The sequence below is a fragment of the Ambystoma mexicanum genome, chromosome 4q, assembly GCF_040938575.1.
Source record: "Ambystoma mexicanum isolate Mex_15411 chromosome 4q, UKY_AmexF1_1, whole genome shotgun sequence".
In the NCBI taxonomy this organism is placed as follows: Eukaryota; Metazoa; Chordata; class Amphibia; order Caudata; family Ambystomatidae; genus Ambystoma; species Ambystoma mexicanum.
The window spans coordinates 259,045,002-259,058,821 of NC_090928.1; the positions used below are offsets into that span (position 1 = coordinate 259,045,002).

Below are 13,820 nucleotides of genomic sequence, written 5' to 3' on the forward strand. Positions count from 1 at the left end.
ACTCTGTGTCTATTGAGCAGGCACAGTCTTTTCCTGACAGACTAGTGAAAACAGTCCCTCCTACTAACAGAAAAATGACAGCTTATTTTCAGTCTGAAATACTGGTGAAAGAAAAGGCACAGAGAGAGTGCAGAAACTGGCACAGTAACAAGTGAACAGAACGACTCTCACACATCAATGACTGACAACTATTCCCTGTTCAATCTTTGTTATTCTCTGCAAATGGAAATAGCCTCTCAGGCAGCGTGAGAAGGTCATGGAAAGCAATTGCCTTTGGAAGCTTCCGTTGCCTTACAATGAGGGCAAGTAGAACAACTCCCACAGACATGATATGATATGGCATTTGTAACGCGCCTATACACAAGTGTTTCAAGGTGCAGCGAGGCAAGGAAGGGGGAACAGAGGGAGGACAGAGACAACGATCTTACTAGGCCAAGTGACATTGATATCGCGCAGGGGAGAGTGAGGGGGAAAGTGCCAGGGGAAAGGGGAGGGGACTGTGCTGTACATGGGATCAAAACAATAACAAGAAGTGCGGCCAGCAGGTGGCAGGTGCAAGGGTAAGTGCAGACAGCAGATGTCCAAAAGTGCAGGTAGCGGGACTGTAGGGTTACAGATAGTGACCCAAGTGCAAGAGTTGCCAGGAGGTAGCTCGGGCTTGCAACTGGGCAGGCTGGGACCTGAGCCCAAAATCAGAGGGCAGACAGGTGACCAGTGCAGTATCAGACAGGAAATCAGCAGGGGAGAGGAAGAGAGAAGGCAGAAGCAATGAGGAAGGTCTTGAGGTACTTCTGGAACCGGAGATGGTTCTCCTCGAGTTTCAGAGAGGCAGGGAGGCTGTTGCAGAGGGAGGCCCCAGCCGAAAAAAGAGATCTACCACCAACCCTTTGCTTGGAGAAGCGACTAACCCTGAGGGAGTTGGAGGTGGAGAAGTGAAGAGCTCAAGTAGGAAGGTATTTACGAAGAGAGAGTTGGAGGCATTGAGGACCCAGGCCCCAGAAGGCCTTGTGGACAATGCAGAGGGTCTTGGACTTAATCCTTGCAGCCACTGGGAGACAAAGCAGAGATTTTAGTGCTGGAGAGATACGATCCCTGGGCTCGAGGCCAAGGACAAGTCTCACAGTCATGTTCTGGATGAGTAGCAGAGGGCGGAGAGTAGAAGCAGGCAGATTTAGAATGAGGCTGTTGCAGTAGTCCAGCATACAGAGAACCAGAGCTCTAGAGACAGTGAGCTTCTGGGGGAAGGAGAGGAAAGGAAGAATACCTTTGAGGAGGTGCAGTTGGTAGTTTCACTTCAATCAATTGAATTCACTTGCGATAGGCTGAGTACTACGCCTGTTTATTCGTGGGGAGTGATGAAGCCGAGGAATCGGCAACGGGCAGAGAGTGCTCACTCGAACTACAAACCGCTGTCTGTACATTGCAGTTTGCAACTAAAATACTTCTAAAGCCATGTGGCAAGATGAATGAGGCACAGAGTGTTAGGAGGAAGATGCAAATATTGCTGTCATCAGAGAGAGTGCAGATTCCTCTGAAGTATATCTAACTAGGAGGTAGAGGCACAAAATAAAATTACAAAATATTAATAAAGCTTGTAAAGTTCGGATTGGTGTCAATTCTAAACATGCTGTGGGTGAGAGGGAGGAGGAGGCTTCTGGGAATACCTTCTCCAAAATAGCTTGGAAAAATGCCAATACAAGAAAGAAGAGAGAGGCAAAACGTTGGGTACCCTAACGAGCTGGTTATTGAAAGATCAAGACGCTGGTGTTAAACCTCAGAGGGAGGATGACTGAGAGTGTAAAGACTCGGGTCTGAATTATACACTAGCTGTGGAATTGTTGCAGATGGACGCTCTACACCGGATCAGTCTATTACCGAGAAGGCAGTGGTGAAGAAGGCTACCATATACACCGCCAGCAAAAATAAGAAGACTGTGAACACAGCTGAATCGTCTGACCCCAAAACCTTTATTCTAACCAGCTTGTACACTAAAAGTCAGGACCAATTAATCACTCATTTGGCTTTCTTGAATGTGTTGCAGGAATCCTGCCTTTGAGGATTTTGGGCACTAATGATTTAGAATGTATAGAGATAATTGATTCTTTGATGAATACCACACACGCACATCGTGCTACTGTACAAATTGCTAAAATGATAAAAGGTATGCAGCAGATTTCCACAAACTTGGCTTTGACTTGGTGAATTGTAAATTGGACACTGGTAAACTAAAAACAAGTAGTACCAATGGGAGGTCGGATGATTTAAGACTTGCACCTAATATGGAAAATAAACAAATTAAAAATACTGCTTGCTCAATAAATAACTTACAAAGATGGAATTGGTGAACAACATTTTTGCCATCCATTTCTTGTGGCGTGCCTATGATCTGGTGTATTATTCTGGAATACTTGTGGGCATTACCACCCTTTGGGTCAGACTGGATGTCAAAATTTGTTATGAACGAACCACAAACCTCCTAAAACCATCAAAGACAACATTGATTCTCTTGCTCCAGCCTTGGCCGACCTCTGCAACCTCTCTTTCGCTACTGGAGTTTCCCCACTTCTCTCAAGCACTCTCTTGTGCACCCTCTACTCAAAATACTCTCTGTTGACCCTTCTATCCTGACAAACTATTGCCCGATCTCTATCACTCATTTCCTGGGCAAACTCCTGGAGAAATCCTGGAGAAATTAGCTATCTCTCAGCTTACCCTCCACACTGAATCTGTTAGTTGTCTCCATGACCATTAGTCTGGTTTTAGAGCATCCCGGGGTATGGAAACTGCTCTTCTGAACACCAGTGAAGACCTGCTCTCAAATCTTGATTCCAACTCTCCTTCTGTCCTCATTCTTCTCAATCTCTCTTCTGCCTTCAACACAGTAAACCACAACATCCTATTCTCCCATCTCTGGGATACACTGGGCATCACAGATCTGGCCCTGACGTGGCTTGCCTCCTTTCTCTCTGACCGTCCCTCCAGGTGGAACTTGGGTCCTTTCTCTCCTCTAACACTCTCTCTACTTGTGGCGCCCCCCAGGAATGTAACCTATCCCCTTGGTTCTTCAATGTCTACATGGCCCCTCTGGCCCACAGGATCCCTACCTTCAGGGCGGACTGGCCCTATCGGCCGTTCCGTCACTGGTCAAACGGAATTGGTCCTGGGGAATGGATTGGGCCGGTTTTGTAATCCACCCTGGGACCGATTTTATAAGCGCTTATAAGCGCAGACAATACATCAAGGTTTTTGACTTAAAACAAGTCAAGTAACATTACGTTGCCTGCCGCCAGTGGGCCAGGATGGATGGATGCATTCCTATGCACACAGTGACAGCAGACACATTCATCAAAGAAACTTAGTTTCTAAATGTTCACTTTGCTTTGATGAATGTGTCAGCACCATGAAAAGCATGAGGCAGTGTGTGCCCAGCAGGCCTGGACATCCGCCGGCTTGGCAACGCCAGGCGCCAGCCAGAACACAACAGCGGCTGCCTGCAGTGCAAGCCCAGGAGTCCGCCCTGCCCCTGCTCAGCCACGTGCACTCTCTCATTAAGAACAAGCGGAGGTGGAGGGTCTGGTCACGGGTGGGTCGACTCGTGTGAGCTGCCTGCAGCGAAAGAGATAGCTGAAGCAGGGAGCTGGAGGCCTGGGCTTTGAACTTGCTGGCAGAAAGAGGCTAGGCTCTTGGATTAATTTCCTAGCAGGTCCTGTCACGCTGGAGCAGGTACTTTATTCTACTAACATTTTAGGAAATGTTTCCAATTCTTTGAGGAAGCGAGTTTGTGGTTATTCCTCAACACAAGACAGTGGTTTAATATACTGCAGTTTGGAGAATCTTACCAACATACTTACAAGCTCTTTAACTCTAAATAAATGTAAAAAAGGTATGTCAGTGAAATAAAACACAGCTCATTGTAATCCTGCTAAATGCTATGTGGTAATTGTTATATGTTTCAAGGACGCCGTTGTAATTATCATATCTTCATTAAATAATGACAGGAGACAGCTTGCAAGTCTGAACTCCTTTATTCCTATATCATAACTGCCCCCTCCCCATTCCATTCCTTCCCAATTTCTACTCACCAAACATTCCACATTCTATTCAGCTACACCTCCCCCTTGCTTATAATAGAAGTTCACTCTCTCCATCCGTCTAACAGGATCACCTCAACATTTGTTCGATGAGGCGTACAGGCTTGCGTATAGTCCTTTGAGGGCGCCCACTGCCGTTCAAACAAGGTGGCGAATATCCAGAGTCTTTCAGTGACAGGAGACTAACAGGTTCTTCACTCCTCCTTTCCCCATACAATTCTCCATTTGAGTCATCCTGTGACATAAGCCCAACAGGTTCCTCATCCTGTGACATGAGCCCAACAGGTTCCTCATTTCTCCCTGTTTCTTCTTCCACCTCATCCTGGAACATTGCATGAAAGAGCAAAGCATCCTCTATCTCCCCTGTTACTACACCATCCTCTTCCACAACCATAGCTATGGGCCTTTTGACAGCCATAACTATTAATGACTCTGGGTCATGGTTGGAACCCATCTTCACCTTCCTTCGTTGTTTCTGCCTGCTTAGTACAGATTCACTTTCACTCCCTGCCATCTGATTTCCTTCCATTCTCCTCTTGCAAGTTATCCCATCCACATTGGCCTACAGCCTTCTTTCTTCCATGACCATGCCTATGCCCCCCCCGCTCCCCTCATTTTCAAAATGCTTTGTGGCCAGATCTTTTCTTTGGTTTGGTTTTACTGCTTTGGCACGTCCCAGCTGGGACTGACGCATTTCCACATAGCTACTAGCACTAGGTTGTATGTTCTCCTTCTCCCAGCACGATCTTGCATCAGGAAATATCACCATGCCACACCTACCCCTTGGTAATAATTGTGCGCTGGATCTCCATGTTGCCAATACTGGGGCCTCCTCCTTGCACATGATCCAGAAATGATTCCTCTGTCCCCATCTGACCGAAAGCTGGACATCTACCTCTGTGTGGGAAATCCAATCCACATCTATAGCACTTCTTCTCCAGTCGACTCCTGCCTTCACCATAATATGCACTTTGTCGGGTGAACAGGTCTGAACATCAAGATTGCCTCTGTCTGTTAGCTCTGATATCATTAATGGTATTTAACTCACTTCTGTTTTCCATCTTGGCCACGTGCCTTTCAATCCCGTCATACACTTGTGCCAACTCCAGTACTTCTTTTAATGTGAGAGGCACTCTTAGAAGATGTCTTCAAAGTTGTGATGACGTACACCCTTCAATGATTCTGAGCCTAATCGCCTCATCATCACTAAAGCTTGCAAATTCGCAATATTCTGCCTTTCTTTTTAATCATAATGCAAATTGGTCAATTGTTTCATGTGAACTCTGTGCACTGGTTAAATGCATACCGTTCATAGTCCCGATTGGAAGGGACCAACAAACGTTCACCAATAGCAGAGATCAATTGTTGATATGTCATTCTTTCCTGAGCCGGAATGCTCATCACCACATTTTTCACCTCCTTTCATACCAAATTAACGAATATGTCCATTTTGTTCAAGGCATCCTGGTTTCCTGCTGCTTTCAAGAAGTCTGCGAACTTCACCATCCATTCCTGCCATCGTTGTCCCTGATCTTCGATTGGCTGAAGTATAAATGGGTCAGGGCAATGTAAATAGTTCGCCGGAATCCCATCATTCTGGGCCAATCTTGTAGGAGTTGGAGCTTCACGCGCCGGTAAGCAGCACGTTTTCAATTATTTCAAAAAATACTCACCCTTTAATGTTTGCGCTGCAAAGTAATATCAGTTTCTATGTACACTGCGGCAGTCTAGCATTGTTATTAATATAACACCTAGTTATATAATTGTGATTCCTGGCCCAGTTACGCAGCGTGTCCTGCTGTATCATTCTTTGCTCCATCCTTCATTTGGCAGCGCTCATACCATCATTATTTTCCTTTTCAATGTCTACCTTTAGTGTCTCACTTTACAGTGTCACAGCGACTCCAATGCCTCCCACAGTACTGGACCTCGCGCACTAGCGAGTGTCACAGTTTCAGTTTCTTTTTTTTTGTCGTAAAATGCTTTTCCCATACGACAGCCCGTTGGCAATGTTTACCTTCATGTATTCATGTATACCATAGTACAAAGTCATACCAGTCAACTCAACGCAGCGTTGCTTATCCGTCCTTCCTCTTGTTTCTTCCTTTGGCTTCTGTTTTCTTTATTTCTGTCTTCTCATTAGCCACTTCCACAGGCTATGCTTACCCAGCCTCCTCCTCAGGCTGTCAATACCACTGTACTTCTTCAGATGAATCACCTGGCTTCTGTTTGCTTTTCGGGTTGTTTCCCATTTTTCACCATCCATCTTCCGCTCCTTCAACATTTTCAATCAGTCTCACAGGTTGCTTTCTCTTGGCCACCTCCATAGTTCAGCAGTGTGTCAGGGGGTCAGTCACTACCTCATCTCCAATTATTGTATGTTTCAAGGACACCATTTTAATGATCATATCTTCATTAAAAATTGACAGCAGACAGGTTCCAGGTCTGAAGTCATTTATTCCTATATCATAACTGCCCCCTCCCCATTCCATTCCTTCCCAAGTTCTACTCACCAAACATACCACATTCTATTCAGCTACAACAGTAATTATTCGAAAGTATAAGGCGTTTTATTGTCAAATCACAGAAGTAGGACAATGGGTGGTGGCGGGGGGCGGGGGGGCGCGTTCTAGCGTCCCGGCACTCTGAATTATAATTTATGCTTAAACATCTCGTTGTTGAGGAAATGCTTTTTGCAACTACAACAGATAGGGGTTGTGTGCGTGTTATCTTCTGGAAAACAAAACATCTCTTCTTGGTGCTTCTTTTTGTCAGTGCAGGGAAACTATAACGACCAACAAAAGGCAGGCTTCCTTAGTAGGAGAAATGGGTGCCACTGAATCACGAAAGCACATGTGAAACGATATTTCAACAGAAACACTTCTGGAGGAAAATCGTAAAATTGTCCTTCTTATCATCCAATAGCAATCGGGTGTATATGTGCAGAGAAAAGGTGTCATTTATTACACAGTGGGTTTCGTTTCTCTTTCTAAGCGTTCCCAAGTTTGGCATGAAATGAAACCATAGCACCCAGGATTTCCCCACGATCACTTAATTTGTCCAAATGCAGGGGCATGGGGTTAGCACTACACTCTCGCCAGTCTAAAACCCTATGCAAGTGCATGGGCAGTTAGGCTCCTTTGAATCTAAACATGAAAACAGTTTGTTGATTAATTGTATCCGTACCAAGGGCATCCATGCTGAAGCCTTCGGCCGCAGCCAACTCTGAATGGAAGAAGTCATAGTCGAATCTGGATACGTCATCCTGATTGCGCTCAGTGGGAAATCCAAGGTACAGATACGCACTGTTGGGTCCCAATATAAGGCGGTCCTAAAGAATGAGAAGAGGACACAAGTTAGCTCCAATTTAGCATGACCCTCTCGTCCAATGAGGTCCTTAGAATTTAAAACAGCCAAAATGTCATCCTTATGCAAAAAAATCAAAAAATGTACCAGGTTTGAAAACAGTGCAGAGTGAGCGGAGACTTGTGCGGTGCGTGCTATTACATTCCATATTCCAATAGCCCCCATGGAATTTAATAGCAGGCACAGCCAGAGGCGTAGCCAGGACTGTATAAAGGGTTGGGCCTGAACCTAGTGTAGTTGGGCCCGCCACAGTGACATTAACATCTGCAAATGCCCGCACAGTGCTGTTGATTGGGTATTTATATATTTTGGATGGGTCTTGCCTGCTCAGGCCCTACCCTGTCTACGCCTCTGGGCACAGCACGCCCCTATATACAAATATCTTAGAAACCATCATTGAGGTTGCCAGGTGACTAGCTTGCAAAAGGCTCCTAAAACCCTGAGACAGTTGGCAGGGGACATAAGGGACCTGGGACACCAGGTGAGCTTGTGCCCAGATCCCTGCATATATTCACACAGGCCCGCATTGGAAAAGGAAGCCGAACAAATAAGTGAAATGTACCCCACAACAGGGAAACAAATGCACACACTCAAAGTCAATGCACCATTTAAAGTCCAGGCAGGGGGGAAGAAGGGGAGAGGTGTTGGGTGGGGGGGGGGGGGGGGCTCTGTGAGTCCCAACAGCAAATCCAATGTATAATAGTAAAAACTGGTGAATATTGAATTACCATTCTGATACAATTACATTTTGAGCAAATAATGCATATACATCCATCTAAGCCCATGTGTCGCTCTCAATCTAAAACAAACACATGTGGAATATCTGACCCAGGATAACCCTCTTAAATCAAGTTTCCCATGGCACGATGAGGAAGAAAGGGTGCTCTTTTGGTTCAGAATTTCGCAGACTCAACCCCTTTCTGGTTCACATTCTCCCTGCTTTGGACAAATCCGTTTCCGGTCAGACAGCAGCTGCCCGACTATGCGAAGAGCAAAGTACCATTGTCTCTGCACCTGTAAACTGCAATGCTATTGCCACTGGTGCCCCTTTCTCTTCCTGCCCACCACGCTCACTGTGCACTGCATGTTCTCAGAGGGGTCTTTCCTCATCTGAACTGAGGAAAGATGGGCGCTGGAGGGCAAACACTAGAACCTTTTCAAGTAAGTAATACAGGGAGCTGTTAGAAAGCCAATTGTTGTTCAAGTCAAAGCCAAACTTCTGGGGTCAGAAGCAACAAATAACTGATACTACAATGAACAATATATAGCCAGTACTTCAAGCAGCATCATGACATTATTGTATTAATTCATTTATTTACAGAAATATATAGCTGTCATATCCAAAGCGCTTAACAAACAATACAGTTTCGGTACGCAAAAGAGAAACATAAAAGCAGGGCCACAAGCCAATACAGCAATGACACTACATCGAGAGATTTAAGAAACCGATTGAAGAAGATAAGAGTGTTAGCTGTTGTTTGAATTGAGAAAGACTGCGGGTGGACCGAATCGGAAGAGAGTCGCAGAGAGAAGAAGCGAGCAGTTGAAAGGAATGGAACCGGTTATGTTAGCACTCAATTCCTGCATAAATTGCATTTGTGGCATGGAGTTATGAAGCAATTAAGGAGGCAAACAAGAGGTAGGGGGAGGAGTGCCTGTACAGTGAGACCAGTAGACTCTTGTTTATTTGGTGGAAGAGTCTGTGGTTCTCCTGAAGTGGGATAGTTATGGATTGAGGCCTTGCATTTGCCTAATTGTTACTGCACTTGGTCAAAGACCCTTGAGAGTGGCATCTCTCAGCACTTACCCCAGCTTCTGACTGACTGGGCGCACTTGGGCCACTCCCCCACCCCCTGCACTTGTCCCCCCCTCCCCTCTCCTGCACCTGGCTGCGCACTTGCACGATCTGAATGCACCATGCCGTGAAGATCGCCTATCTGTTTTTCCCTTGTCTCCCCTCTGTGCATGGTGGCGCCTCAATGCACTTGGAAAAACTGCAGATTCGTCGCCAGACCTATTTACTGTTACCTACACCGTTAATTGTATTGTATGCACTTTTTCCATGTACCCATTCTGCTTGTGCAGACTTGTATCATTCAGAAATTCAAGGGCTCTGAATGATTGTTGTGTGTTCCCCTTGTTCGCTACCTCCTTGAGCGCTTTGAAACACTTGCTTTGTTTATAGGCGCTTTACAAATAAACAATACAATACCATACCACAAGGGTTTCATCCTAGTAGTCTAGAGGACGTAGTTCAGCCTAAACATGAAGCAGGATAGCTTCTCCTTAGGCGAATCAGGAAAACAAACATATGCCTGGAAGGCGTCTCCTGGGGTTAAAATGAAAGAAACGTTCTCATTAGACACACAATGTCTGTGTCCCCCAGCCAAAACCAAAGGGGAGTGCTGTCCTTTGCACAGTCCTGTGCAGTCTTAACACACATTCCTGGGAGTCCTCTTAATGCAGCATTTTCCCTCTAGTCAGAGATGACAAAGGTCCGCAGGCCACCCTGACTTCGCTCTAGATCAGGGTGACCATGATAGGAAGGCGTTGCCGGTTCTAGATAGCCTGGTCAACTTCTATCCTGATTATGGTAGGTTGGCTAAGGTGTCAGAGGGAGGGCTCCAGGTCTCTACTCCTGGAGCCCACTGGTCACTCCCTGGACTCCCCTCCTGGCGGCCTTCCATCTGTTAAACACCTGTTACCCCCTTGCTGCTTTGCTTGCGCCTCCACTAGTCCACTAGAAGTAGGGTGTAGTGGCAAGACTGTCCCTCTCTGTATTTGCTTCTCTAAACTCCTCCTTCCTTTCACGCTTCCTTTACAACATGTGGCCTCGTGTGGTACATGTGGTAGATGGTTATCTTCGTGCAGGGCGAGCACCAACTGAAGAGCTTTGTTCACCCACACTCCCTCTTGGCTTTGGGAGGAGACAGAGGAGTGCACGCTGGGCCTGCTGAATAAGGAAAGCTCCCTCTGAGAGTATGCCTATTCTAGAAATTCAAGATGGGAAAGAAACCCTGAGAAAAAGCTTTGGTCCGCAGAGACAGGAGGATCCAGATACACAGAGTAGCACGAACCACCATCCATGTAGGAATGTGAACCAATCGACCCTGCCCCCCTCCAACCCCCCCCATGGAAAAGGTTGGAAGAGTAGAAAAGGCGTAGCAGAAAAAGTCATGGAAAATAACAAGAAAGTGAAGAATACAAATGCAATTAAGGGGGGGAGGGGACTATGCCTATGACGTCTTGTGTTTACCAATGATTACCACGTACCTGTGTCATGTGCACGGCATCGTCCATCACAAGTGAATTGGAAAGAATATGAGTGTCTCTCGATTTATGTGTTTACCTATTTTTGTTTGAATTTCAAACTTCTTAATAAAATGAGTTTATTGAAAAACGCAACTGAAAATAATAGACCTCGATAATTACATACACTAAAGAGGAACAGGAATCAGAACACAGAGAAGGTCGATTTGCACAAGTGGGTCTTTGTTGTCTTTTCTAAACGCAAGACGATTTGGCTGGAAACAGAGGAAAGACTGTCATGAATGCTGAAGCGCAGGAGCAGCCGCTGAAAAGCCCCAGTGACAGAAAGACAGTTTGCTAAAAAGGGGGTCCTGACGAGATCTTGACTGTGGGACAAACAGCCTCCACCAATTGAACTCTCATGGACAAATAAATAGCTGGATACACCACCGGTGAGTGCCCTTTTAAACAGAAAACCATTAACTTGATTAGGACTAACTTAGTTACAATATTGTGGATGCTCGTTTTATGCTTTTACCCACACATTGGGAGTGCCGTTGAACATTCTGAATCCATGCTGCAACTTTGAGACAATGAGTGCAGCAGGAAGGACAGTCCGATGAGCTGTACAGAGGGTTGGCAGACCCGGCAGCGCTGGCTAATGGGCCGTCTCTCGCCGGATCTGAGATCCGGCATCAGATCTCTAGCCGGATCTCGGAATCTGGCTTGCCTTTGCCCTAGCCCCTCAAACAAGCCCCTTGCTGCCTCGCACGTTTTCTAATCTTCTCTGTGCGAACGCACTGTCCAGTGCGATCGCACAGACCACATTAGATCACCGTGGCAAAGCGAGCAGTGGGAGAGCAGCTGTGGGACATGTGTCATTTGGACACCTCTCCCGTTCGGAAAGGGAAAGGGAAAGGTAAAGGTGTCCCGCTGTCAGGACAATGTGTGCTGAGCAATTCCTGCTCAGCACGCTCATTGTCCTGACAGTAGGACACCATACCCTTTCCAAACAGGAGAGGTGTCCCGCTGCCAGGACAATGTCCCAAGGCGCTCTGGGGCAGCAGAGGGGCTCTCATGTTGCTCTGTGTAAACAGAGCATTAACATGTGAGCTATTAGGCACTTGCGGAGGGAGGGGGGACAATTAGCAGAGACCTTTGTCTCTTTAGAAATGGGAATGGGAAGGAAGTGATCAGAAGTTAGAAGGGTGCATAATGTTGCATGCGTTATGAAATTACTATGGCTTTAAGACCCAAGGGGGATTGTTAGGCTCACTTTGAATGCAGGATGGGGAGACTAAAACTAAAGCCATACCCGTATTGCTCAACTTATTTCTATGACAATGTGTATAGTATAGTTAGTTTACTATACAAGGTTTATAGTGATAGTTTCAAATCAAAAGATTCGAAAAACAAAAGTTTCGAAAACAAAAGTTTCGAAAACAAAAGCTGTGACATGCTATATTTAACATGCAAAGTGCATTTCTTTCTAAACCAATCTGTCGACAATAGTCATGGATTGGTTTCAATTGAAATGCACGTTTACATGTTAAAAGTAGCATGTCAATGCTTTTTTTTGTTGTAACATTGAAACGTTAGATGGAGCTGTCCAGTGCTGTAATTTCAGCACTAGACAGCTCCATGGACCTTTCAAAGTTTTTGTGTATATTGGCATTTAAATGCTTTTTTTTAACTTTGAAACATTACATGGAGCTGTCCAGTGCTGTAATTTCAGCACTGGACAGCTCCATGTAACGTTTGAAGGTTTTAGTGTATATTGGGGGGGTTCCCCCCAACCCACACGACACCCTCCCACCCCCCAACCCTACCCCAAGCCCCAACCCTAACCCATGTCGACGGCACTTTCGAATTTTTTTCAAAGAAATTGTCATTCGAAAGAATGGCAATTCGAAGAAAAAAAATCTAAATTTTGCCTTTCGAAACTTTTGTATGCGAAAAAATGACTGGACACCATTCAAAGCTAGTTTTTCAAGTGATGTGGTTTGCATCCCAGCATTGCTATATATAAAGTATTATTTATTAAGCACATGAAATGGAAAGCAAAACCTTAATAAATAGGTATGTCAACTGAACCTGGGAAGATGTGCTCGGGTGCTTAAATTGTCCACATCCCAGTTTCACCATTTAACCGAAGTGTGGCAAATCATTTAATCACAATGTGCCTTATCTGCAGCTCTTTAAGTGATGCTGATTCACTTCATAGCTTATGTTAGTTTATCATGCTACTATAAAAAAAGCCTAATAACTATAGAGTTGCTCCATATATAATAATAGTGAAATTTAAATATTTTGCACCACAAAGTTATTTGCCACTTGGCTTACTTATGACAACCTATACTAAAGTCATTTCCATGGTGCCTCAAAGTATCAAATACGAAACGCCTTACAATGTACTTTTCGGTGAAGTCACTTCTGTTGGTGCAATCCAAATGCAAATTAGGAGGTTTGCATACATTTTGCCCCAGAGCGCCTGGACAGAGCCCTCTATAGATGATTTTCCTGCATCTGTAATGAACCTGCAGTTTTATTTTTGGTGTTATTTGTTAAAATGCCATCTGCCACTAAAGTTACCAAAATAGTAGATTGGGGGAGGGGGGGCGGTTTAAGGGCGCGAATGAGACCATATGGAATTGCAAGCACTGCATTTGGGGGAAAAATAGCAGGACTTTTTTCATGGCTCGCACCCCGCCCCCCCTCCCACTCGTGCAATGCTGGATACTCTCCTGCCGAGGACAGCTTCCAGGTTTGCCCAGGGTCAAAGACCCTGTGGCAGAGCAGAAAGTGCACTGTGCATACAGAGCAGAATCCATTTGGAAAGGCAATGATCACTGAGCCCCCAGTTTAGCGTGCTGGATAAGGTAATCTGCTCTGTGCGAGCACACTGTGCATCAGGGGCGTTGCTAGGGGGGGCTAAGGGGGCTATAGCCCCTGATCTTTTGGTTGTAGCCCCGGATAGAATCTCAGGAGCTACAGCCAAAAGACTAGCTAGCCCCCGGTCCTAACAGCTCCGACATCAGCGTAGCCCCGGGTCTTTTCCAGACCTAGCAACTCCCCTGCTGTGCATACAGAGCAGATTACATTATCGAGCCTGCA

The 13,820-nt window shown here is 45.7% G+C and overlaps 1 protein-coding gene across 1 annotated transcript in view; it reads right to left on the bottom strand.

Moving 5' to 3' along the window:
• The window catches only part of LOC138467234 (kinesin-like protein KIF28), a 516,126-nt gene that overhangs the window by 272,081 nt on the left and 230,225 nt on the right, over positions 1–13,820 (bottom strand). Inside the window, exon 11 of the mRNA XM_069607266.1 lies at positions 7,278–7,422. Within this exon, the coding sequence (XP_069463367.1) occupies positions 7,278–7,422 (145 nt within the window). The remainder of the gene's footprint in view (positions 1–7,277; positions 7,423–13,820) is intronic.